At 47.1% G+C, this 27,286-nt stretch overlaps 1 protein-coding gene across 1 annotated transcript in view; it reads left to right on the top strand.

Moving 5' to 3' along the window:
* The first annotated feature begins 2,693 nt into the window (after nt 1–2,693).
* Nucleotides 2,694–27,286, top strand: part of Ass (argininosuccinate synthase) — a 38,103-nt gene continuing 13,510 nt past the window's right edge. The window contains exons 1-9 of the mRNA XM_089582047.1: nt 2,694–2,776; nt 2,847–3,076; nt 11,784–11,852; nt 14,071–14,316; nt 19,554–19,628; nt 22,166–22,236; nt 24,597–24,718; nt 25,199–25,283; nt 26,566–26,630. Of these exons, the coding sequence (XP_089438173.1) occupies nt 2,975–3,076; nt 11,784–11,852; nt 14,071–14,316; nt 19,554–19,628; nt 22,166–22,236; nt 24,597–24,718; nt 25,199–25,283; nt 26,566–26,630 (835 nt within the window). The 5' untranslated portion in view covers nt 2,694–2,776; nt 2,847–2,974. The remainder of the gene's footprint in view (nt 2,777–2,846; nt 3,077–11,783; nt 11,853–14,070; nt 14,317–19,553; nt 19,629–22,165; nt 22,237–24,596; nt 24,719–25,198; nt 25,284–26,565; nt 26,631–27,286) is intronic.

Consider the following 27,286-nt stretch of genomic DNA (forward strand, 5'->3'; position numbering starts at 1 on the left):
GGAATGCCTCTTGAAGGAAGTCAGGGCAGGTGGCCGCCCTGGCGTGGCCGCCGGAGAAAGTGCCAAAAGGCTCAGGCGTACGGCCATACCGTACGTGCACCAGCTTTCGCACCGGCTGAGGAAAGTTGGAGGGAAGTGCGGTGTGGACGTCATGTTTACCGCCCCCGAAAAGCTGGTGCGCATGTGCAAAGCCGTCAATGAGAAGAGGAAACCGGTATGCACCATAAAACACGTGTGCAAGTTCGTTCCGTGCACTGCTGGCATTGTATACCGCATACCCCTCTCATGCGGTAGATGCTACGTGGGACAGTCTGGACGCTGCCTAAATGAACGGCTACGAGAGCATCGCACGCTGGTGGATTCATTGGCGGGGGGCAGCCATTTGGCTACGCATTGTAAGCGGTGCGGGTGCGTGCCGGCGTTTGATGCCACGTGTGTGCTTGGTAGGGGAGGCACAAGGTTAGGTCGTGAGATTTGTGAGGCTTATCACATTATGAGGGAAGGTGACAAGTGTGTAAGCACGACGTCACTTGCCCTGACCAGGAAAGAAACCATGTATCTTCGAAACAGTTTGCCACTTCTTGATTAGTTTTTTGTAACTCAGTGTGCGCATGTGCCACTGAAGTGTTTTAAGTACATGTTTGGGTAGTAAACCTTTAGTTGATGTTTAGCGCTCGTCCTGTCTCCTTCTCTGTCTTTGTCCTAGTTTTATGCGCTAGTCTTTTAATTAACTATGTCAAACCAACTAGCCCAGCTTTCCGCCTTGATGACATGACAGCTGCCTGGAGGTGCATGGGGTAACGTGTACCCCGCATCTCCACCAGATTGCCACGTACTTGTTCAAGAGGGGTGCTTTATAGGTAGGAGGTACCAAAACAAAAATTGTGGGGTCAACTTTTACTGGGAGGAAAATATACAATTTTTTCTCGGAACAATGGAAAAAATTGGTTGAAGATACCAGTTATTGTAAGCAATAAAACATAACTACCAACGTCGAAAATCCAGTAAAAACGCAAGTAAAAACTGCAATACCAATACAAAATAGCAAAATACAAACACAAAGGGATTTTCAAAACCTCTTTAACAAGGGCGTAGTCTCTACGCTCATCAGTCATATCATGACACTGCTAAACACAGAAGTGACAATGAAGCGCGACACAATCATCACAACGCAACCTTGCGGGCCTTTAACGTTGCAAATGTGAGACGCGGCTTCCGACATGCTAATGCTAAATGTACCTCGGTTTTCAATAAGCGAAATTGGCCAAAGATGAGAAGCTGTCACATTCCACAGTTGATGTTTAATAAGTCTTCATCCGTTTTAATTAAAAAAGAAAGCCTCCGCTATAGCCCCTGAACGTGACAGTGTGTGGAGAATCCTCAGTTACCATGTTTTTGGAGAATGGTCCTCAAAGTTGCGATTTATATACTGAACGATGTTCTCAGAAATGCTGCAACGAAGGCAGAAGACTGTGCGGGTAGAAGACCTCCCCGCGGAGGTCTTGATTGTTTACGTCAACTCTTTGTCCTCGAGAGCACGATGGAGGTCGCTGCACAGTCTAACAAGTTCTGTTTGTGGGGTTTTACGTCTCAACGCGACTCAGACGCCGTAGTGGAAGGCTCCGGATAATTTCGACCACCTGGGGTTGTTTAACGTGCGTTGACATCACACAGGATGCTAACCACACCACTACGGATGCGAGAAACTTCAGGTCTGTGAACTCTCCGGAGGTGGTCCGTGCTTCGCGTCACACCACGGCCTGCCTGTTGTGACTTAGTCATCGCAAGAAAAGCGGCGTGGAGCTCACCTGTCCGGATACTGGAAATGATATTGAAGTGAAAGCTTCACTACGGGACCTCGTGCTTTGATCGCCGTGTGCCTAGTTTTCACCTTCAAATGACCTTGAGTTTCGAAAGCAAAGAAAAGGCGCAAAACTGGCCCCTGGAACAGTGGACACCTTAGTCGCGGAGCTTGAGCTTGGAAAGCAAAGTAAAGGCGCATACTGCCCTCTTGGAACAGTGGACACCTGTGGTGCTTTAAGCTACATGGCGGTAGTGACAGATGTGCGCTGCATGCGTTGACATTGACAACGTTGTGCTAGAAACGTGGCACTGAAGCCATAGGCCGTCGGCGTTCATTTTGTTCATTGGCGTTGGCGTTGACAACTGTTTACACTCCGATCACTCTAAGGGAAAGGAAGTGCGCATAGTTGACTCCCTGACGCCAACACTTCTGACGAGTGAGCGCACCGAACTAGCGGAGCGGCGTTCCCTGATGTGCCTGGCCGGACTATAGAGCGCGTGCGCGCCACCGCCGCCGCCAGGGGAGAAATGCGGTGCTGCCGTGGCACGAACAAACTTGAACTTATGTTTCCTATGGAATAATTGGTGGTTAAAGGCGGATAGTGTGTTCCCCTTACAAATTGTACCTACCTGTACAAGCACTCTCATCATATCCCCTCTTTCTTTCAACGCCTGATCCCCTGGCACCAGCTGTAGCTTCCACTTCAGTGCCAGCAGAATGTGAGACACAGTAAGGGAGTTAGTGGCCAAGTGAGATCATTTGATCTTGCACTATAAAGTTGGTGTCCGCTTTCCTCATGTGTCTGAGACAAAAAAAAAGGGGGGGGGGGGGTAGGGGGCAAGAGCTCCGGTACAAAGACACAGCAGTCCTGGAGGTCTCTTTCGACTATCGCCCATGGAAGGTCTGCCGGCGATAAGCGTTATCGGACTTCTCCAGATGTCGGCTGGAAGGTTGATTGCCAGACCAGTCAGAGTACGTACCCGATAATTCGCTGTTGGCAAACCGCAACTGATCCCTCACTCTGCCGTTCATTTGCCACCAGGTGCCCGAGGCTGACGAAGCGCTGTTGCCGCTACCGACGCTTGTATCGCGTGTCTAGAGCGTTTCCGTTTTAAAGCCGGCGGCTCATTGCAGACCCACAAGGCGGGAAGGCGTACTACGCACTGCGCGATGTCGAAGCCGACGGTGGTGCTCGCCTACAGCGGCGGCCTGGATACATCGTGCATCCTGGCTTGGCTCATCGAACAGGGCTACGAAGTGGTCGCCTTCATGGTGGGTCTCCTTTACAGTATACCGCACACATGTATGTGCTTCCCCTCTCGGCCGCTTTCACGAAAGCGTGTGCCACGCGCTGTGGCTGAAAGAAAAATAAATATGCATGATTAGCGAGCAACGATAACGGCGAGCGCAGCAATGACGACAGCTTTGTTTTGCTGTCCCTGATTTGAGAAAATTCTGAGAAGGGGTGTGCTGAAAAAAAAAAAAACTGCTAAATGTAGAAGTGGACCAAGACTTGCGAGCGGCAAGTTGGTGAATTGTTACTGAAGCCCAGAAAGGCTCGAAAAAAGGCGCTATGATCTGGTATTTATTCGCACCTTTTTAAAAAGAAGGGGTCCGTCTCCTGCACATGTCTAAACAATACGAAAAGGAACGCGTTATTTGCGTGCAGTTACCAGTTATTTCCCATCCATAAGTGAAGCGTACTTTTTTAAAAATTATAGTCTTATTGTGGACGCACGATCACTTCCGTGCTTTTTGACGTTCGATGCACACTAAAAATAAATTTTGTTCTTGACTGCGAACTAGTTCTCTTTCGTGTTGCTTGTAACTGTAGAGAAAAAGACATGCCACCCCAGTATACAGCACCGAAATCGATTCAACCGAGTTATCGCTTTTCTCGAGCAATGCGCTAACATTTGGTTGCCTTCCTAAAGGCACAATTAAATAGAAGTCTCTGGCACCCACTCAAGGTCAAGGTCACCCTCATTCAGTATCGTTCGTTTCCCGCCATTTCCCGCATCACGTGACTAACCTCAGAGGCTTCACTACACACCGGCATTTTCCAGGTTGGGAGGCCAATAGTGCTTTCGCCCTAAAAACCGATTCAGGCCTCAGTACGATTTTTGGTCGTCCTTTGCGATTCTCTCGTTCGGGCCCTCTTTAACTCATTCTGTTAGCTTGACACTGCCAGGTGTTTCATGAGTAAATTACCAGGTAACAAACTTCACAACACGCTTCGCGCTAACCTCTGATTCACGAGTAAATGGAGTATCTAGAGAGACCAAAACCCAGCCATAATATGTCCCAAACGTAGAAATACTTTGAACACCGTCAACAATGAACGCTTTTTCGGGTGGTGCTCGGCCATGAAAGGTGTCACCGACTCACCATATATCGGGACCAAACCTTTCTCTGGGACACCGACAGTGCTCGAATTGCGTCCCTCCTAGAACTCACAGCAGAGACCGCGGTCTGGAATTAACACAATCACTCGCCCGCACTCCTTACTTAACCCAAGCAAGCCGTTGGCCATTATTTTCAAGTACTTTCAAATAAAGCTTTAATTAGACATTCAATTGACGTACAGCGTTGTGGCCACCTCCCGTTATTTCGTCCTTTTTATTTTAGCGCTGGAAGTACATCCCCAATTAAAAGTTCCCGAGCCACAAGATCTTGTTTGGTTGGTATAATTATGGGGGTTTAACGTCCCAAAGTGACTCAGGCTACGAGGGACGCCGTAGTGAAGGGCTCCGGAAATTTTGACCACCTGGGGTTCTTTAACGTGCACTGACATCGCACAGTACACGGGCCTCTAGAATTTCACCTACATCGAAATTCGATCACCGCGGCCGTGACCAAACCCGCGTTTTTCGGGTCAGCAGTCGAGTGCCATAACCACTTAGCCACCACGGCGGCTGCCACAAGGTCTGCTTTCGAGCATTGTACAGGGTCATTGACGACACCCCTGAAGCTAAAAATCTCTGGTGGGGGTAGGAGAAGTATATATTTCCTACCTCCGAGAGCCTCAGTAGCTTCATACGTCTTAAGTGTAGGAATGAACTGCTCAATAGCCCAGGAAGTTTTTACGCACCCTGTGCGTTTAACCACGTGTTAACGTCGATGGCAGGGCAGCCAGCCGTTCGGCCGACCAGACGCAACTCCTTCGCTGGGAAATGCTTTTTTTTTTCTCTTTCGAAACAATGCTTTTTTTGGAAATGGCGTGAAAACGCGAGGCACACGCACGCACGATTGCACACGCACGCATATAAAGACAGATACAAAGGGCAAGTGCTGTTCCGGAGTTCGTGGTGCTTTTCATTTTTCAAGCATGTATAGTTTCGCGCTTTTTATCGCAGAGTGCACTTTTAGCAACTTGATGGTAATGCAGCAACTCGCAGATTCGTCATCATTATGGAAGCATTACTGTATGGTTGGACATCGATTTTGGTCCAAATCGGCTAAAATCAAATTTCGGAGTTCGCCAGGGCCAAATTTGGGGGTATTGATGTGTTATGCTGTATCTTTAACTTAACATGGCATCGCTGTCTGGGTGTCGGCACAAGATTGGACAGACAAGATTCTTGGTCGGTGTCGGTAAGCGTATGAGTGGTTTCGCACTAACTAACAGAGGCTTCACCTTTTAACACTTCCAGAAAGCGGTCTTTGCGCCTTCGGTACGAAAATCAACCACTTATAGTATTCTGCCCCCCCCCCCCCCCCCCCCCCCCCCAGTGTAATATCTTCCAGTTTTGCAGTTCGCGTTTCAGTTCCCTTGTGGGCTATGCTGGACGCGCCTTGCAGCCGCGCGGTTATCAAAAGGCGCGCAAGATAAGCAAGATTTCTTGGGCTACAGCTCCGATGATAATCTCGTTTTCGAAATTCTAAAACCTGATATGTCTATTGCAAACCGCCAGCAACAGATCTGATCGCAACCAGGCGCGTAGCTGTAACAGCTGGAAAGTTAGTTATTAGGAATGAGATAATTTCAGGTTTTGCTAAATATTTCTTTCCCAAAATGATTATTGACTGGAACCGGCTGCCTTCTACAATCGCAACTGAAGTTAATCCGACAGCGTTTCATGAACTTTTAAAAAGTGAAAGGGATGTGTAATTCTTCTGGTTCTGTTCTATTCACTCTAATGCGTTTGTTTTTTATGTTTCGCACTGTTTATTTGTCGCCTTTATGCTCATCTTGCGTCCTGTTGTTCCGCCACATTTTGATACTTGTTGCCTGTTCAACGATTCGTCTTTTCTAGTTTTGTTAACTGTTCAGTTTTTCATGTTTGAATTTTTGCTACCTCTATGTATTACCCTCATAGCGAAGGCCTTGAGGGGTTTCTGGAAATAAGAATAAACTAGTTAACACGGTTCACCTATTTTTTTTTATATCCACCACCACTTTCATATGATCCCCGCCGCGGTGGCTCAGTGGTTACGGCTCTCGGCTGCTGGCCCCAAGGACGCGGGTTCGATCCCGACCGCGGCGGCCGAATTTCGATGGAGGCGAAATTCTAGAGGCCCGTGTACTGTGCGATGTCAGTGCACGTCAAAAACCCCAGGTGGTCGAAATTTCCGGAGCCCTTCATTACGACGTCCCTCATAGCCGTATGGCTGCTGTCGGGTGGATGTAAATGAGTAATTACTCCCTTATTACAAATCTACTCCACCTTGGGGGATTCCCCTGAACATTTGACCAACACAGTTCCCACTTCGAGTTATTGATCAATTCGCTCTCGCCCTACCATAAGCTTGCCGTCCCGGTTAGCTCAATTGGTAGAGCGACTGCTCCGGTGAAGCGGTGGTCCCGGGTTCGAACCCCAGACCAGGACGAATTTTTCTTTAACTACGAAGTTTCTGAGAAAGCTGTACAGCTTTCCTTTGTAGCCGTATGGCTGCGCTCGGGTGGATGTCAATGAGTAATTACTCGCTTATTACAAATCTACTCCACCTTGGGGGATTCCCCTCAACATTTGACCAGCCTGAATAGCTTTGGGACGTTAAACCCCAATAAACCAAAACTTTCATATTATGCCGCAAAAGCCATGTTTATACATGAAAAAAAGCATATATTTAAAAACTTCTGGGGGCTTAATACACTTAAATATCTTGCACCATCCTTACCCTTCCCCGCGATTCTCGTTACCACGCGACGTTGCCCGCTGCGAAGCTACTACATTGTTGTGTCGCCTTTGTTTGGAGGGGGCCTTTACGAACGCCTTATCTTATCTGATAGGGATGGCTGACTCTCCAGCGTGTGAGCGCTGCAGACGCGAGGGAACAATTGGCAGTCTACTTGACCTCTGTCCCCGTTTCGACAACCAGCCAGTGCCTGTCGAGGCAACACTGCGACGATTAGATTCACATTCTCCCGCGTAGGCCAAGGTATCAGGACCACGGCCTCACCTTTCACCGTAATACAAGGCCGGCCACCAAAGCATTGCGACAGCACCATGCTTATATATATTTTTTCTAATTGCGTGTGCAATTGAATTGCACATGCAATTGCACCCCCTCCCCCTCTCCAATCGTTCCCCCTTTCCTCTTTCCACTGCACACATTCTAGTGCAACAAAGGGCCCAGGATGGGCCTGCGAGCCTCTACGGTATGGGCAGCAATGTCTTTGCGGTCCAATACGCGAGGGTCCACCTCTCATGAGCGCGGATAAAATTATTATTATTATTATTATTATTAATTAGTTGACTTTTCGTGGTTCTGTTCACGTTCGTTCGGCAGAAAAATACGCATTCGAATTGAAAATGGAATATTTTCTTCTCGCCTCTCGGTTGAAACTCGGGACGTTTGTGATCACAACGAGAAAATTTCACTGTGTGATTTGTTGGAGGAAGCGGATGTCTTTGTGGTCTATAGCCTCAGAGACGGATGACGACAAAAAATATTGGCGTCGTCGCAGTTTGCTGAACGGCCGGTGGGGGGCAATACTTGTGTTACATTTGTTGGTCTTTTCTATAGAAATGCTTCATTGTCAGTAAAAGCAAGTCTCTTTGTTGTTAGAACGCGGCAAGCGGTCGATACTGACCGACTTGAATTTGTCCTCGAAGACATTTAATGAAATAATTAAAAGCGACAGAGTAGATCGACCACCTATAGATAAACTGTGGACATTTTTCTTATTGGCCACAATGTACACATGACAATGGTTAGCAGCCTTGGACACGGTGGGTGCAGCTTTTCTTTTCTTTCCTTCTCTTCTTTTCCACTACTTTATCCCTCGCCACGTGAAGGCAACCTGGCATGATGCCTCGCTAAACACCATACATTTCCTTCCTTCCTTCCTTCCTTCCTTCCTTCCTTCCTTCCTTCCTTCCTTCCTTCCTTCCTTCCTTCCTTCCTTCCTTCCTTCCTTCCTTCCTTCCTTCCTTCCTTCCTTCCTTCCTTCCTTCCTTCCTTCCTTCCTTCCTTCCTTCCTTCCTTCCCCTCTCTCTCTACTTTGGTGCTATGCTTATATACTTTTTTTTTGGTTCTGCGCTAACGCAACAAATGCATTGCAAAGGAAGGCTCCACAGTTTTATACCTTCAGGAAATCTTCTTTAGCCGGATACTGTTTGCCTGAACAACAGTATCCGGCAAGAATCCCGACAAGGCGGCGGATGAATATATGAGATATAGAATCGCTGATTGAACGGACTTTGTTCTGCTCAAGATTTCGATTATTATACCATTAAGGTGCATTCACATAAGTTTCCCGACCTTTGGACTTTGTTCTGTTCAAGATTTCGATTATTATACCATTAAGGTGCATTCACATAATTTTCCCGACCTTTCAGTCGACCGTGTTATTGGTGTGCGTCGTCCTGCTTTCGCTGTTAGATATTCCGACAGCAGAACAGAAAGTGTGCACTTCGAAGAGCTCGAGTCGGCTCGTTAATTTAAGCAGTGTTTTTATTGGAGAGTGTAGATGTTTAACCGCATGTACACAGACGCTAAAAACCAGTTTATTTCTTCATTCAAACTTTAGTGTGTGTGCGATGGGCGCATATGATTGCTTGGTGTGCCCGAGGGGAGTATATTAGGCCCATATTTGTTTCGCATCTATATTAATGATATCGTTAATATTGACTGTTCTATTAGGTTCATTATCTTTGCCGACGACACATTATTTGTGAGCGACGATAACATCGACAAATTAATTATCCAAGCCAAAGAGATTTTGATAAAGCTCCAGGACTGGTGCACCTGCAACAGACTGCTTATCAACAATAGCAAGACCAAAGCTGTTATTTTCCGAGCAAAAGGCCGACAACTATCTATTTAAATGGCAATCGCATCGAAGTAGCTCATAACTTCAAAACTTTAGGCGTAATGTTCAATGAACATATGCTTTGGGATGCTTACATAGATCTGGTACTATCCAAATTAGCACGAACAATTGGCATGTTGTATCGACAAAGAGATTTTCTTCCCATCCTCTCAAAGCTTGTAATTTACCATTCACTCTTTTTATCGCATATTTCATAGACTGTTTTCTAGTATGGGACACCACTACTTCTACAAATATTGAGAAGCCAGCGCCACTCTAAAATAAAATGGTACAATAATATCAAATGCTGCTAGAGATCACCCTGCAGCTCCTTTACTACAAAAGTTTGGTTTAATTAAAATGAGCAGTTTTTATAATTATCGCCTGTGCAAGGCACTGAAAAATGAAACAAAAAGTAATACTAATTTTTTAGCACGACTGGCTGACATCCGCCTCAATTCACACACATAACCGACACGGTATCCAGATATTGGAAGGGAAGTTTAAATAGAACCATTTACGGCGACGCCATGATGCGTTATTTACTACCGAAAACTCTTAACAAGTTCCATGAATTGGGTACCGATATAATACCCTTTCTGCTCGTGAGTTCCATAACGTGTTTCTGTATCTCGAAAATGGATGATGCAAATATTATAATTTCATGTTCGTTGTTTTGTGTTTTCTATTTTCTTTGCTCTGCCTGTGTATCCTTTTGTTAACCCATGTAACTCTGGCTTGTGACTCATAAGTGTTTTACAGTTTGCTTCTGGACAGTGCGAGTATATGTGTTATTCTCTAATTGAAAGGATGTTTTTTATCTAGTTTTTTTTTTCATTGTGTACGCCGCTCTTGTTCTTGTCCTTGACGAGGAATGGGAACTCGTCAAGCTGCTTAAAACAGCAGTTTATTTCCCATTCCCCGTGTTCATGTGGAGGATAAATAAAGATTTGATTTAATTTTCGCCCTAGTTGGAATACCTGTCGTCCTAATTCCGGCGGTGAAGGCGTTCGCCAAGGCACTCAGAACTTTTCAGCTGTAGCGGACGCGCTCCGAGCGCAAAGGCAGCCGCGGTGGTGGCGACAGATGCCAGCCACGGCAAGGCTTCATGACTCCGTGGCCCGCGTTCTCATGCGCGGCCTCGTGAAACAGCGCGAATCCCGGAGCACTACCGGTTGTGATCGGGAGTCGCTCTTTGAAGCCTTTTCGAAGAAACGGTCACCGTCTCCGTCGTACGATCCTGCTTGATTGGTAGTGACGTACCAGGGAAAAATTCGAGAACTGAGATCCCGAGCCGTTATTCAATGTTACACGGCAGGTGTGTCTATGTGCACTATGTAAAGGTTCATTGTACAATTCTACGAAACATTATGGCGAGAAGACATTGTTAAGTTGTGAAATTCGTCACCGAGGGTGCGCAAGTTGCACCATGTAACGTCTTTTCCAAAGGTAACCAGGCAATGGGGTTTGCTTCTCAGCCATACAGTGGAGTCCATACGGCATCCCTAAAAATCAAAAGGTCTCGAAAGGTAGGGACGAGGGTCCTCCTTAACTTACACAGATTTATTTGCTTAAGGGGTGTCATAGGTCCTCCGCTACACGACCAAGAAACAAACCTTGTTGCTTGGTTGCTCTTGGAAAACACGGCGGGTTACTCGACATGCGAATTAGTGGTTATAAGGTTCTATTCTGTGGCGACATGCAGGGAGATGGGAAGTCTCCAGTTATGCAGTCATCGTTATGCCGTCATCACGTACAACTAAATAAGTAAATAAAAAACTCCTGCGGTGTTCTAACTTTTGAAGTGAAGATACACAAAAGAACACGACGCGTGAGATTGATTGATTGATTGAAAACATCTTTATTTGCTGAATATTCTTAGAACATGTGGGTGGGCCGCCTAGTCCGGTAGTCCACTGGCTGTTGCTGCTGCGCTGGCCCTCCCCACCAGCCAGTGCTGACGGTCAGGATCATCGCTGAGCAGAATAGCCTCCCACTGCTCCTCTGAGGGGTTTGGAATGGGGTCAACTAAGAGATTAAATTGGCATGCCCACACCATGTGGTAGAGGTTAGCTACCTCTCCACAGTGTGAGCACTGCGGAGAGTACAGGGTAGGGCACCACTGGTGTAACTTAGCTGGCGTTGGGTATGTGTTGGTTTGTAGTCTCCTAAGGGTGTTCTCTTCTAACTTATTGAGGGATTTAGAGAAGGCGGCGACACACAATGCGTTGCGCACGTGTCTTCCTTCTTGCAGTGTTTTTTGAGCTGTTTTTGTTTCGACATGGATCCAAATGACCTTTCCGATCTATCCGTCTTGTTAATTACTATAACGTGAGGACCACGCCTTTAGTTTTTGTTTTATAAATCAGCTGCACAGAAGCAAGCAAATGCGAATCAATAGCTTTCCCATTGAACCCCGCAACGTCAGAATCTCCTAAAAAAAAAAATATTGATACTTAGACCTGCCATTTGCATAATTATGCGTTACAATCTTGTTGTGTTTATGGTGTGCACATTTCGAAAACGTTTTTTTTTTTCGTTCTGCAAAGCTGAAAAGACTCACTCCCTCATTAACCGCTTTTCGTTTGACAAGCTTGGTTGAGTCCGATAAATTCCAAAGGGAGTTCTTTTGGCTTAGCTGTGCCGTCAGTAACTGGCTGTGACGCCTGTGGCTACCTAATTGAATTCAGGATAACCGGAGGATTCTTCATTTTAACGCAGGCAAACGTTGGGCAAGAGGAGGACTTCGTTGCTGCAGAGGCGAAGGCGAAGCGCATCGGAGCCAAGAAGGTGACAGTCTTACTCGTTCCATAGCAAGCCTTGCAAAGAGCGCAAGACACGGCGTTTGATTGCGGGTTATGCTCAGAATAATGGAGTGTGTCTCCCACCATATAATGGTGGGACAACAACAACAACAACAAATTCACTTGTTGGCGCACTGCATTATTGTTCCATAGCGCCCGAACTTCTCGAGCAGATTAAAGTTCTTTCCAGAGGATGCTTGTTCGTCCCACTTTTTTTTCGTACTTTTAGCGAGGTGCGGCTCTTACACTAAAGCGGTATTTTCCAATTCAATTTTCCAACTGTATTTGGGGGAAACTACTGGCCCTTACCTGCCCACACCTAAAGGTTCATCACTATCGCTGTCGTCGCTGCTTGGGACGGCTCCTCACAACCCTCGTAAATGGAGTCATCTTCAATTCTATCCATTGAATTCAAAATTTCTGCGACTTTAAAACTTTGTAACAAAAATGCCCGGGTACACGGCACGCGACGAATTCAACATACAAGAGATGGCGAGAGGAAATGATGCTCTTCTTAGCCGCCCTATCGGCTTCACTGAATGGTTGGCCGTAGACATCTGCTTCGAGCGCAGGCGTCTGAATTCTGCTTTAGATAGCACATAGCTGCACAGCGGTGCATGCTGGGAGGAGATAATATTGATAGCAGCTGGCAGCTGTCGCCAAGGAAATTTTATACATTTGAAACGCAGCTTCTGCGAAGGTTTTTGCAACCAAATTAAGTTAAGGAAAGCGGCCCATACATATACCATGTGTTTCGCCTAAAATGTTCTGCAATTTTAAAATTGTTTTGTTTTAGTTAAAAGAGCGTTTTTTTTTTTCGGCACAGAATTTTCAGCTGCGTAGCGCATCAGAATAAAGACGTACTGACTCGTAAGCTGGTTAACGAATATTAGTTAACTTATTAACTATTACTGTTAATTTTCTTATTTATTGAGAGGCTGGTAGCCCACCGTAAGTATCATGTTCATTTCAGTTTTTAAAATTTTTAAAACGCAGTCACCCTCGGCGCTGTGGCCTAAAAAATTTCGGCGACATCGCGCCAAAATACACGACCATTGGAGAAGCTTTCAGGCAAATCAACTCCTCCAGTGTACGTAACTCGCTCAAATAGTCAAATTTGTTCTACATCTCCGAGGGTAACTGCATTTCCGAAATTCTAAAAAACTGATATGGATATTACTTAGAGTGGCCTACACGCCTCTCAATAAATAAGGAGACTAACATTAATAGTTCAAGGTTAACCACTGAATATGAGTTCATCAGCCTAATAGTTAGCACGTCTGAGTTGTATTCTGATGTGCTATACCGCTGGCAATGCTATGCCGAAGGAAAGCACTCTTCCAACTAAAAAAACCTATTATTAAAAATTGCATAACATCTTAGGTGAAACTCCCGGTATAAGAAAAGACGGGATGGCACCAATGGGAACCGAACCCACTATATCACATGTCTCGAGCGCTGTGCTATTACCGAAGCTGCGGTGGCATGCGGCGCTTGGATTACGGCGGCGCACCACTACCTTTTTTTAGAATACAGTTAGTTCTCTCTGTTTGACTGGGCCACAGAGCCATCCCAATTAAAATAAACGGTTGCACTCAATTCTCTCTGTTTATTTTGTTGATAGCCACGCCGGGAGAGTTTCTACCTTGACAGTGCTGCCTATGACAGTGGATGTGGAACACACTGCCAGACTGTGTATAGGTGCCGCCTGGAAAGTAGTCGAAGGTGGGAGCAGGCGACTCGCTATCATACTCTGTTCCTGTGGCATCAAGGTAGCGTGAGGTGGATAACCACCGAGGAGGCAACTCACCTCTTGGGGCCTTGTTACTTGTTAACAGTTTTTCTGACTGACAGGATGTCCTGCCGTCAGCGCACAAGCTGCCTCGCCAACGACATGTTACCCAACCCAGCCACGTTATCTGCGATCCGTTCGTTGGTAGACACGACGCGGCGTTTTATCGCGTTTTTGATGCAGCTGTGACCGAAGCTTGCGTTTGTTACTGCAGCAACTGAGTGTAACCACGAACGTGCTTACCGTGAGAGCCGGAATGAGAGCGAGGGGTTAAATGAAAAAGGAAAAGAGAGAGCAGAGTGGCTATTGCTTCTGAGGATTGTGACCTTTCATTTCCTGTGTGCCGCGTATCATTTGAAGACATACCGAACGGGTGCGCGCATCACCGTAAGCACACGCTCGCTCTCCGCAGGTGCTGGTCGAGGACCTGCGGCGCGAGTTCGTGGAGGAGTTCGTGTTTCCGGCCCTGCGTGCGGGGGCCGTGTACGAGGAGCGCTACCTGCTGGGCACGGCGCTGGCCAGGCCCTGCATCGGCCGCGCGCTGGCCGAGGCGGCCGCTCGAGAGGGCGCTGCCTTCGTGTCGCATGGTGCCACGGGCAAGGGCAACGACCAGATACGCTTCGAGCTTGCCTGCAGCGCGCTGCGACCGTCCGTGCAGGTGCGCACGCTGCGAAGTCGTCAGCATTTCCCCAAGGACGCCGTCGACTAGTAGTCTCAGCTGTGTCTCTGTGTCAGGGCACGCGTCCTTCGCCGAGTTTCGCTCGCCTGAGGTGGTACTAATCCCGCGCACATTAATGGCGAAGACACCGCTTTGATTCGCGTTAACGCGCATCGAATTTTTTCGCGTACGCATTTCACGACCTACGAATTTCTCGATACAGCACCATTTTTTTTTTTAAATTCGATAGCATTACTACTCCCATTGCGAGAAAAGCCGGCGACGTGCTAGTGTACGTATTCGCAGATGGTACAGAAAATCCCAGCGATGGCAAAAAAAAAATTGCTGACGTCATCAAGCGGCCGTATGACGCACACAGCGAGCACCGCCATTTCAGACAATCATATTCATGTCGTTCTTCTATACATACTCCCCACTGGCCGACCTCCATGTGGCGCCAGTTTTCCCTACAACATTCGTACCAAAATTGTGACGAAACCGTTTGTCGTACAGCATTCCAGGTTCTGTCATGCGATTTCTCGTTGCATATAGCTTAAATATACTTATAAAGTTGGAGGCTAACTTGCTACAGGGACTCGAACCGACAACATATGCACCTTCAATTCTTATGCCTTCCCAGACTATTACCTCTTCTCTTAAAGCAAGGTTGAGGTGTCCACCGAGATGCGAGTCACTTACCGCGCCATTTCCTTTCCTCGAAAACCTATTTTCGTATCAAAATTGTGACGCAGCCGTGTGTCGTACAGCGTTCCGGGTGGTGTCACACGCGTGCGTGCGTGTGTGGGTGGTATGTGTGTAGGTGGACGTCAATGCTCCCAGGGGCAGCAATGCTGTCGCATTCCCACACATAAGTAGTCTAAACTGTCTCTGCCGAATTTTTCTCACTCTAATTGCCAGCGCCATATCCTTGCCGCATATTCCAGGCTCTTTCGAGGTGAAACTCGGAAGAAGGGAACTAGCGCTGAGCAAACATATGTTGCATATGCGCATTAGGTTAGCGGGGTAGCAACAGGGGAAGCTAAGCTGATGAACTCTGTAAATGAAATTGTGAAAACGGGCTATAGGCTAAAAGAAGAGATGGGCAAAGTAGTTGGTACTTGCCCGTGATTCCAGGTACCGTGACACCGAACGTGTACAGTAATAATCCACGAGCAACCTTGATAAATGTTATTTTGCCGACCTGGCTTGGAGTCAAACCTATGTATATAGGGGGGGGGGGGGGGGGGGCGTATAGATTGCACTGTGACCACCGCTGTCTCCACTTCATCCTGGAGGCCTATAGGAACGTGGGAATTTTCAGCGAACAGTAGTATACGTCTGGTAGAGCAACAGATGAAGTTGATGATCGCTTTTCTGTCATTTTCGGCTGGCGAAATCGAAGAAGCGTCTTACTCAGGAGGTGCAACACAACGGTTTTGCGCCTCTCATCACGGTTTTGCATATACAGGGCGTCCCAGCTACTCTTTAGCTAGGATTTAGAAATATGCCGCGACACTCTAAGACGACGCGACGAGATGCATGTTGCTGGCTATTGCATGAAGCAAGACACACTATTTTTTGTATAGAGCTCATGCAATTGTATAATTAGTCGAGATTAATTAACCAACTACGCAAGCAATGAAGATAGGCGAAAAATTCCAATGAGAAAGTTGTAGAACGGTCCGCAAAACGTCCGACTGAACAGTTTCTAATGTTCCATCTATTACGTATTAGATTTTTTTCGCTCACTGCAGATGCCCGCTAAATATGAAAAAATACCACGTGACATGCCCACTTGCGCGCCACGATTGTAGTGCTCTCAAACGTTCCGCGTAGGAATGAACAGATCATTTGGCCAGGTGTGCTGCCGTTGGACCGGTGACAGGTTGCGAGGCAGGCGCTGGCTGCGCGATGTACTACGCCAGCGCAAATGATAAGGGCTGATAGCTTCTTATCGCTATCATGAACCGCAGCAAGGGAACCATACCGCTGGCGAAAATCGCACAGTCAGCTGCTGCGTCGCTGCCCTGTCGCCTCTTAAAGGCCGATTCACACGACGGACCGTTCGCCCGCGGCCCGCGCACTACGTGTTCATGCGTCAGCACATTTAGAGGCGCGCTGCCGGCCGTGAGAGGCCGCGGCCGGCAGAGCGCCTCTAAATGTGCTGACGCATGAACACGTAGTGCGCGGGCCGCGGGCGAACGGTCCGTCGTGTGAATCGGCCTTTAAGAGGCGACAGGGCAGCGACGCAGCAGCTGACTGTGCGATTTTCGCCAGCGGTATGGTTCCCTTGCTGCGGTTCATGATAGCGATAAGAAGCTATCAGCCCTTATCATTTGCGCTGGCGTAGTACATCGCGCAGCCAGCGCCTGCCTCGCAACCTGTCACCGGTCCAACGGCAGCACACCTGGCCAAATGATCTGTTCATTCCTACGCGGAACGTTTGAGAGCACTACAATCGTGGCGCGCAAGTGGGCATGTCACGTGGTATTTTTTCATATTTAGCGGGCATCTGCAGTGAGCGAAAAAAATCTAATACGTAATAGATGGAACATTAGAAACTGTTCAGTCGGACGTTTTGCGGACCGTTCTACAACTTTCTCATTGGAATTTTTCGCATATATTCATTGCTAGTGAAGTTGGTTAAGTAGTCTCGACTAATTATGCAATTGAGAACAATAGAAAACGATAGTGTGACTTGCTCTATACAATAGCCAGTAACATGCATCTGGTCGCGTCGTCTTAGAGTGCCGCTGCATAATTTTAATCCCTAGCTAAAGTTAGTGGTACATCCAGGGTCGTCCACTCTAAGTACGAACACGGCGCAGCGTGGCCGCGCTCCGCGGGGCGCAAGCGCATCCGGCGCGGCCGCGCATCGAAGCTCTGCGGCGCAGGCGCACACGGGCCTGGAGGCGGTACTTTGTGTCGTCTGCTACAGCACGGGTGAGCACAGTGCTTGCTCTGCGGTGAAGCGCAGCTAACTTTTTGCATGATTACAGCGCTCGCATGCGCCGAGACGGCACCGCGGGAAAGCGCACCAACTACAGCGCGTTATGGCTGGTTGTGCGTACGACAACCCAGCGGCCTCTCTTCTCAGTGCCACGATCTCGGTGATATGCAGGTATTGCTGAAAACTTGTCATTTCAGGTTTGAATTGATTTGGCTTATGGGGTTTAACGTCCGAAAGCGACATAGAGGACCCCAGATTATCGTCGACCCCATTGGGGTTGTTAACGTGCGCAGATATCCCACAGTAAACGGATGCCTTGCGTTTCGCCTCCGTTGGAACGGGGCCGCCGCTGTCAGGGTAAGACATATATCTAACAGAAGCCAAAGTTTTCGGAATGGAAGTCGCTCGTCTGACCCTGACTGCGGCCGCCCCGTTCCAATGGATGCGAAACGCAAGGCATCCGTTTACTGTGGGATATCTGCGCACGTTAAAAATCCCCACATAGTCGACAATAATCTGGGGTCCTCGGCTATAACCTCCCTTGTAGTTTATGTCGCGTTTGGACGGTAAACCGCATAAACCAAATCAATTCAAACCTGAAATGACAAATTTGTAGCAATACCTGCATATCACCGAGATCGTGGCATTGAGAAGAGAGGCCGCTTGGTTGTCGTACGCGCAACCAGCCAGAACGCGCTGTAGTTGGTGCGCTTTCCCGCGGTGCTGTCTCGGCGCATGCGAGCGCTGTAATCATGCAGAAAGTTAGCTGCGCTTCACCGCAGAGCAAGCACTGTGCTCACCCGCGCTGTAGCAGACGACACAAAGCACCGCCTCCAGGCCCGTGTGCGCCTGCGCCGCAGAGCTTCGATGCGCGGCCGCGCCGGATGCGCTCGCGCCCCGCGGAGCGCGGCCACGCTGCGCCGTGTTCGTACTTAGAGTGGACGACCCTGTACATAATTACGTGTAGTGAACTAGATATTTGGGGTAAGATACCTCGGGAGTCAGAGCACGGTCTAGCTACTAAAATTCCGCCAAATGGAACAGTACAGGAATACGACCGCCTCTAAGCTTACGATATATACTTGCACGTTAACTGCAGGGGCTAAAAGGTAATTAACAGAAGTTAATTAATTTGAAGAGTGTGGGCGACAACTGCCCTGTCATTTTTTGTTCAACTGCTCTATAACCATCGTGAAAAACTTTTTCTGTATTACTTATTGTTTGAGTTTGAAAAAATTGGAAGAGCCTAAGTTTGAGCACCTTGTACTAGATAGCTATACAGTTCCAAAACACATTCTTTTTACTTCAAGTTTTATTTTTTCAAGCAAGTTTATTTTTTAAGATATCTGCATGAACTTTGATTAAATGATTAATAAATATAATGCCTGCGGCACTTCTTTCATGGTCTTTGTAAATTCTTTGTACATTACAATATTCACATTTTTTTCAATTGAGGTTTTAGACTTGCGCGCATGTGTGTGCAATGCCTGTGCGTGTGCGTGCCTGCGTGTGCGCTTGGTAACCCAGTTTAACGTTCGCACATAATCTTTTATGATATACGAGCAACTACAGATCTTAACTGATTTCTTCAACATGCCTGTGAAATGACGATGTGTTATCAAATACAATTCCCAAATATTTTACTGACGTTCTGCAGTTCTGCATGAGAGAGCTAATACGCGAGCAGTGCAGTTTTCCATGCGCAACAGCCCTCTTCTCAACAGATAGAGTTATTTGCGATAATTGTCTTTCTTTTACTCCGCGGAACAGGTGAATAAACATCGCTACCAGCGTCGTACAGTGTTTTTTTATTTGCCCTGATATTATTTTGCTGTGCTAAATTTGTGATCACATGCAGCCAAGCTGGTTTTGTGGCTGAAAATTGCGAACAATTAGACAATATGTATACTCTTTCTGCAGCTAAATTTTGTGGGATATCAGTGCTAAAGATTGTCGTCAAAGTGCTTGAGATGCGCCAGGCAACTGACGAAGGACTGTTCTCGTGTGATCAATATTTGACTCGCAGCTTCACTGCAATTCCGTTCCTCCATTCAAAATTAACCAATGCTATTTGGTTTTCTTCGCTGATTTTGTCGTAATGGATGAATCTAGCACATGACGGCGCACAAAGAAAAGAACACCACAGGATGAGCGCTGGCCATCGTCTTATGCGCCGTTTCCCCCGTAATGAATCCAATAAACCCGACTTTAGGTTCTACAAATGGTCTTGTTATTTTCTCGACAACTTCCTCCGTAACATGACAGATTCGCTTTTCTTTCCTTACAGACCATTGCCCCTTGGAGGATGCCTGAGTTCTATAAAAGATTTCAAGGACGGCAGGATCTGTTTGCTTACGCCAAGGTAATACCTTCGTTGTTATCCAACTAACTGCGTTCGCCGGGAGCCCACCGGTGAGGCAGTGGGTAAAAGCTTTCCCTTGATGTGGTTCTTGGCTTATCTGGGGTGAAAAGCTTGTGAGATGTGTCTTTGACCCGACCTTGAGTAGAGCAAGCTAAGCTGCCCTCGCGCCATCAAAATTCACTATCAAGTGAATAATGTCACCAATAATATAATTATATTCATAAAAGAATGAATTAAATAGCTGAATGAAGCTTAACACTTGCTTAACATGTACTATTTGGTTAGCTGAAGCGACATGCTATTCACACAGGAACGCTAAGCCAGACGAACAGCAGACACACGACTTTTGGCACTGTGAGAAATAACTCTTGGTCGTTCATTACATGCCTTCGGTGCTACTAAACTGCGGTGTTTTCCAGCACTTATCGGGTTTGCCTGACGTAGACAGACGTTTTCTGCGCTAAGGGATTTGCAATTAGCTGGTTTTTCACCTTCATGGTCCAATCACTGAGATCAAGCGCAATTTCATATCCTGGAGGTCGTGACGTAGGTTACGGGGCGGATTTATGGGCTACTATTGTAAAGAGCGGTATGAGGGGGGGGGGGGGGGGGGGGTGTTTCCATCCGTGTCATGTATTTATTCGACTTTTCTGGCCGAAAACGGGGTTCTGCATGGTTTTCCTGCGTTGAGTCCGCCCTTGCTAAGGTTGCTGCAGCAACTCACAGTTAACGAGGGTGGGCTGTCGTCTCTCATCTCTGCCGTCCGCACTGACATCACCAGCATTCCAAACATCAGCCGTGCCGTACCGTTTTCGATGCAAGCTGGTGACAGTTAGTACAAAGGGCTTTGAAAGCTGTGCAACTTGGGTCCGAATTGCTGGCGTAAGCAAAAACTGCTATGCAACGCTACACTATACATCGCGACCTGGTTTTGCCGTTTACTCTAAGCCCGGCGATGACCCGTGGTATTTTGTTGAGAACTAGCACAACTTTTCTGGCAGCAATATTTTATTAACACGTACAAGTGAAACGCACATAAAGTTTTTTTTTTTTGTGTGTGTGCCTGTGCGTGTGGGCAGTTACTTGAGCCGTTGCTGTCAAACGTTCACCAGGTACCGGATATACATTGTACTCTGACATACTGCACACGAGGAAGTAGTCGGAGTTGCAAGTCAAACGCGCACCGAAACGGATAAACTTTCACCATGGAAGCTGGACTAATAACCAAAGTAGGAACACATCAGGAGTCAACACTGTCGAATTTAGCTGTAAACCTTTGTCGACTAGAAATCAAGACGCACCATTTCAGTCCACACACCCCCAGCAGCTAGAGCCGTGCCGTATCGCATACGTGCATGGGGTCTAACCTCTCAGAGCTGCACGTGGTCTCTGAGGGACACCACAGTGGAGGGCTGCAAATTAATTGAGGCTCTCTGTGGTTTTATAAATTTCACTGAGATCGCACAACACACGCAACACACGGTTGTGTATTCATTTCGCCTCCATCGAAATGCGGCCGCTGCGAAAAGCAGCCGAACGCTACAACCACTGAGACAACGTGGCCGGTCTAGCTCCTGTCGCTACTTTCCCCTGTTCTATCCGCTAACACGGCGCCGGCCTGCGCAATTTGATTCCGATGCTTGCCATGGGGGTTTATTTTTTCCAAAAATGCTTATTTGCATCTCCTTTGCATCATCCATTTTAAGTTGTGATTTAACGCTGTACAATGTTTGGAAGTTCTGTTTTCTAACTCGCTGAGCTTTAGTATTTCCTCAAAATTTGCGAGAGCGAATACACTTGCACCAGGCTATTACTTAATTTTCCTTGGGGCCGAAGAGTGTATGGTGGGCCTCTTAGCGTGTTTACACATTTGATATTTACTTTTTTTTTCTGTGATTTTGCTGCGCTAACCAGAACTCTATCAAAGGTTTAAAGGTTCTAGAGGGACCTTATTGCCGTACATCTATCACCGACCTACTTTCGCGTGCTTTTGTACTTTTAAATTCTTTAACTAGAGAGTCAGCTAAAGAGGTCGCCAACTGGCAAGCGAACCATTTGACAAAGCTACAAAATGCAGTGCAGAAACGATACAGCTTTTAACGACATACAGGTTACGCAATGAACTCTCGGTATACAATGAGAACGTTTTAGCCTCTTGCAATGCTTACCCAGATGCAGCGGAACGCGACTTTTGTCATACCTTCTGTTTAAAAAAATTACTGAGAGAAGACTGCAGTGTATATGCCTAACTGTATATTTGATCGACTAATTAATCCGAATGTAACCGCCTTTTTCGTCATATCTGAACATTGTGTCATAACCACTGAACTCGAATCAATCATCCTTGTTAGTGGTGCACCTTGGACAGAGATACTCCGATACATTTAGGCGTGTTCATGCCACGCATTACTTTGTTTTATTGTGACCCTGACAGGCCGCTGGAACTGTTTCATAAATGGAACTTTAAAGTTTAAACCCTCCCAGCGCCAATACTGGTTAAGATGTTGCGCGGCGAACATAATTTCGTGTTGTTGCAGGAGCACGGCATCGAGGTGCCAGTGACGCCAAAAGCACCGTGGAGTATGGACGCCAACCTAATGCATGTGAGGTGAGGAGGGGGATGGGGTTAATGGAAGAGCACGGACATTTACCTAGACTAACGAGACCGGGTAAAACGGATAAGATGTAGAAAATCTGAATGAAGGAACTGCGACAGGAAAGTGTGCGCACATGCTTGAGTGCTTGGCTCGAAACCGCCATCATAAAGCTGGGTGACTTTCAGAAAGCATCAAAATTGACGGCAGATGACATCTTTGACGGCTGTAGTTAATTTTCATAACAATAGAGATGGATCGATGTTGATGTTGGTCTTGGAAGTTCGAATGGTTCGGTGATCCGGCATCACATTGAAGAACAGACAGAACAACTTCTTCGTGATTTGTGCAGCTTCTTGTGAACTTTATTGCAAGGTTCAAACTCTACACTAGGCGAGAGTGGCACTAACGCTGCTCTGCCTGTCGCAAAGCCTGGCTAGGCCATCACTTTCTTGCCGAAGCGAGAATATCTCTTTCGGAATGGCGCGAGTGCCTCTGCGTCTCCTCTTCGGAATCCGATCTCCCCGATCCAACTTACGAACTCCGATATTTTTTGCGCCACCCTTAAATCCGGCCGCCCAGCATCCCGGGGTTCGTTTTAGTAACCAATGGTAAATGCGCTTGTAAGCCAATCCGGAGAATTTCGTTCAAATTGAATGAGCCACTAGCACGCTGGTGCCTACTAGGTTGTTTACTGGCGAGTGCCTCGTGAATTCCACGAAGACGCTACGTACGTATTTCCTCTTGCAGTTACGGCAACAGATACACTAAAGCACAAAAGCGCCAACGAAAACACAAGGAAGGCGAACACATGGTCGGAACCGCACGCGCTGCCTTAGTCGCCCTCCTACCCATCGCTGCCCGTCTCTGGGACATCCGGTCCGTCACGCGGTGCGCCGTCGAAAGCAATAAATTTACGCACAGACCTTCTCCAAACTCTAGGGGTCCGCGTTCCGAACGCGACCTTGCAAGGCCTCGTCTTTTCGTTGTCGGTGAGGCGTCGTTGCCTCATGCACTTCACCGCGTTTGTTTTAAACTACATCCTTTCCGATGGCGCCGGGACGGCGGCTGCTCGAGAAGCCCAGAAAAAAGCTAAAATAAAAGTTAAAAAAACAAAAACAAGGAGAACCTAGCTACCAGCATGGCCTCTAAGATCACCCGCGCGCGTGAGCGAGCGAGCGAGCGAGTAATCTCGGAGGCCATGCTACCCGCTTCGGTGTGCGCGCTGCGCGCCGCCCGATGGCGTCGTGCGCAGCAGCCCGTCATCTGAACTGCAGTACTATGGGTTTTTCAAACCGCCTCAACAAGTTGCATGCAACAAGGAATAAATCTGAAAAGGAAAATAAAATACTATAAAACAGCGCCAGTTAAAGAAATCAAAGTTTTAGCAGTGAATCACCAAGTTAAGGGTGCCATCTGCAACGAATTCTCATTTAGGTTAGCATATCTTTGCTAGCTTTTGTGAGATGTTACAATGAAGCGATCACAATTTAGCGTAGCCGTTAGCCATTGTTAAACGCCCCCAATTAGTTAAATATGAGTGAAATATTTGATTCGATCCAATATAGTAGACGCGTTTCTGTGGATACATAACGGTACGAATCAAAGACGTAGGAGGCCAGCTGATAAAGTCGTCGGCTCGCAGCAAGGTACGACATGGTGCAGTACGCCAACACCCTCCAGATGATTTTAAGTTCTCCAGAAACTGTTGACTACGCTCTTCTTGGCACTGTTATATTCATGGGCGTTTTGCTTTAATGACTCAGTGACTGCACGGAGTTCAAGAAGGAGCTGTAGGCGCAGTACACCTGCTTACGCGGGGAAAGAGCATACCAGTTGCGAATAGCAACAAGTTCAGTAGCGACAACACTGTGAGAATGTTACAGCTTTCTCCTTGTACAGGAACAAGACATAAGAGATGATAAGAAATAACATACCATGGGAGGAGAAAGCCCTCACATTGTATTGTATACTATCCCTAGGCAATAAAAAAAATAAAATAGAGCCAAGCTCTCTATTGCAGTTGCCAAGGGGTGCGTGCGGAGCATTCTTGTGACGTCACAAAGACTGGATTGTGGAACGTAAAGTTTGCTACTTTGCTGTGAAGCAGCTCGAACGAGAATCTCTTCTTTACCCTCGCTTCTGAAGTGTCACATCTTTATTTTATTTTGGTGATGGGGAGAAAACCTCTAGCTTTCTGACCTCTACGGGTCTCTTTTGGCCGTCAGAAACTGTCGCTATCTTCCAAAGACCTTGAATTGATCTTGGATCACCATTGTTCGAATGAAACTAGCTTCAGCTGGGTTATAACCCTCGCAGTGAATTTCCCGTTATGCAGACTTTCAGTCTCCATTTTCTCATGCCTTCACCGCAGCTACGAGTCTGGAATTCTGGAGAACCCGGAATCGCCGGCTCCCGAGGAGATTTACTTGATGACGCGCGACCCCAGGAAGGCACCCGAGGAGCCGGAAACGCTCGAAATCGAGTTTGAGAATGGTGAGTCCCGTCTGGAGCCTGAGCTTAACAGTCGGGTACAAAGTTGCATAATTCCGACGCTCATTGCGGTCGAAGCACTGCTGTTCTAACTAGCAGCCAGTAACGTAACCAAGCCTAACCGTGTGAACTGCATGAAGCACTTGATCGGTGGCTTTCCGGCGGATAAATTATGATGCTGAGCAAGTGTGCAAGGTTTTTATAACTAATGACACATTATACATATATATGCCAAAGTATCCTGTCCTTGTCGCATGATGCCGAGGTCCCCCGTTTATTTGTTTTATTTAGGAGCAAGGTACTCGCAGATCATGCGATGTTTTCGTGTATTCATTTTTCAATGTCTCCTAAAGTTTTTTGTTCACTTTAAGCCCATGCATGTCGCCATTTTGAGGCAACCGTCGATAACTGCTGAAAGATACCGTGCACCGCTTTTGTCTCGTCTGCTTTACCTTTGTTCAAGTTTCTTTCTTTTTTTTTCAGGAAAACCTTTTAAGGTTACAAACATTTCCAGCGGCGTCCAGAAAACAGACTCCTTAGAGTTGTTCCTGTACTTGAACGAGATCGGGTATGAGCATCCAATTCGTAACATGCACGCTGTCTCCCTCAGCCCCCTGCCCCCACTTAATGAATATATCCTCTCCGCGCTTGTGCACTTTTCGTTATTGTCACCGAAGGGTGCATTGAAGAAAATCACTACGGTTGGATGGGGCAGCGTGCACGCCCTGTGAGGCATGCTTCAGAACAACACTCTATTATTCTTCATTTAGTAGCACAGTTGAGATAATTGGTCAAAAGTTTAGGGGAATCCCCCAAGGTGGAGTAGATTAGTAACAAGGGAGTAATTACTCATTGGCATCCACCCGAGCGCAGCCATACGGCTACAAAGGAAAGCTATACTGCTTTCTCAGAAACTTCGTAGTTAAAGAAAAATTCGTCCTGGTCCGGGGTTCGAACCCAGGACCACCGCTACACCGGAGCAGTCGCTCTACCAATTGAGCTAACCAGGACGGCAAGCTTATGGTAGGGCGAGAGCGAATTGATCAATAACTCGAAGTGGGAACTGTGTGGGAACCAACACAGTTCCCACTTCGAGTTATTGATCAATTCGCTCTCGCCCTACCATAAGCTTGCCGTCCTGGTTAGCTCCATTGGTAGAGCGACTGCTCCGGTGTAGCGGTGGTCCTGGGTTCGAACCCCGGACCAGGACGAATTTTTCTTTAACTACGAAGTTTCTGAGAAAGCTGTATAACTTTCCTTTGTAGCCGTATGGCTGCGCTCGGGTGGATGCCAATGAGTAATTACTCCCTTATTAGTTGAGATAATTACGCTCTCTGTCGCTCGCGCCCGCTTTTAGCAAATGCGCCGGCATGCCTTGTCAACGGGCAGGACAGGAACGCTACCAGCCGCGTGACGCACGAAACATGCACTTGAAGGAAACGCTTCGGATTTAAGGCACATTCTTCAAAGCGAGTAAAACGATTACCACGACACAAGTTACGCTGTTTGTCGTTTCGAGGGCCAATTTTTTTTGCGCGCTTCGAGTGATTTAAAAGATTAATAACGAATTCTACATAATTTTGAATTTCCTTGAGTTAAGAAATAATTCGCCTTCTTCTAAGTTACCGCTAACAGCTCCATTCACGCAGCCTGTGCCATATTTTGAATGCTTTTTGCTCACATTAACTGTGACCCCATGGATATGCGAATGACAACATCTAAAGAGCGAGAATAGCACAGGCTTAGGCGACATTAGTTGCTCTTAGTTCCGGTATGTATATTAGAAGATACCTCTAACGTTTCACGTGTGCAGCCGGTATGAAGCCGCGACTTTCTTTTCTCTATTACAGAGGCCGCCACGGCATAGGCCGCATTGACATTGTTGAAAATCGGGTTATTGGAATGAAATCTCGCGGTAAGTTGGCGACTTCCTTCACCAGGATTCTTGCTTGCGGGCAACCTGAAGTTAATCAAGCGTTGGGCAGAAACGCACTTGCTGACATGTAGCGTGTCTGCAAGCGTAAACAAAAGAGAAGCGCGAAACATTGCAAAACTTTCCTGGGCAAGCAAAAATGGCGACGCATGCGTCAGCCCTTCAGTAAAACTGCGAGCTGAGCGAGTTGGTACATCTTGAGAAAGAAACACAGCGCAGGAACAGGGACACAAGAAAAGAAGACGACGCGACAGGCGCTGACTAGCAACTGAAGGTTTATTGCACGGAACACAAAAAATATACTCTACAAACAACCAGGAGCACGCATGATCGACGCCAACAACACTGATAAGATGTCACAATCTTCCATGACGTTCGAGAAACGATATCTCACAGTCATGAACGAAAAGGGAAGGGGTGCTTACGCATGTGTCGCGGTTTTTCTGAATATGAAATGCTTCGCTAAATTCCCTAGTTAATCTATCTTTGTGGTTGTCAAGACCTTTGTGACGTTAAAAAGTGGAATACATTGTTGGGCAGCAGGCGCGGAGGTGTTACTACCGCATTTTTTGTAGTGCAAGGCTAGGTTCGAGGACGGGGCCCCTTTCAAAGAGGTGTTGTGTTAACGCAGGCCGAAA

Source organism: Amblyomma mixtum, chromosome 3 (genome assembly GCF_055824585.1).
Source record: "Amblyomma mixtum isolate Tamu chromosome 3, ASM5582458v1, whole genome shotgun sequence".
Lineage (NCBI taxonomy): Eukaryota > Metazoa > Arthropoda > Arachnida > Ixodida > Ixodidae > Amblyomma > Amblyomma mixtum.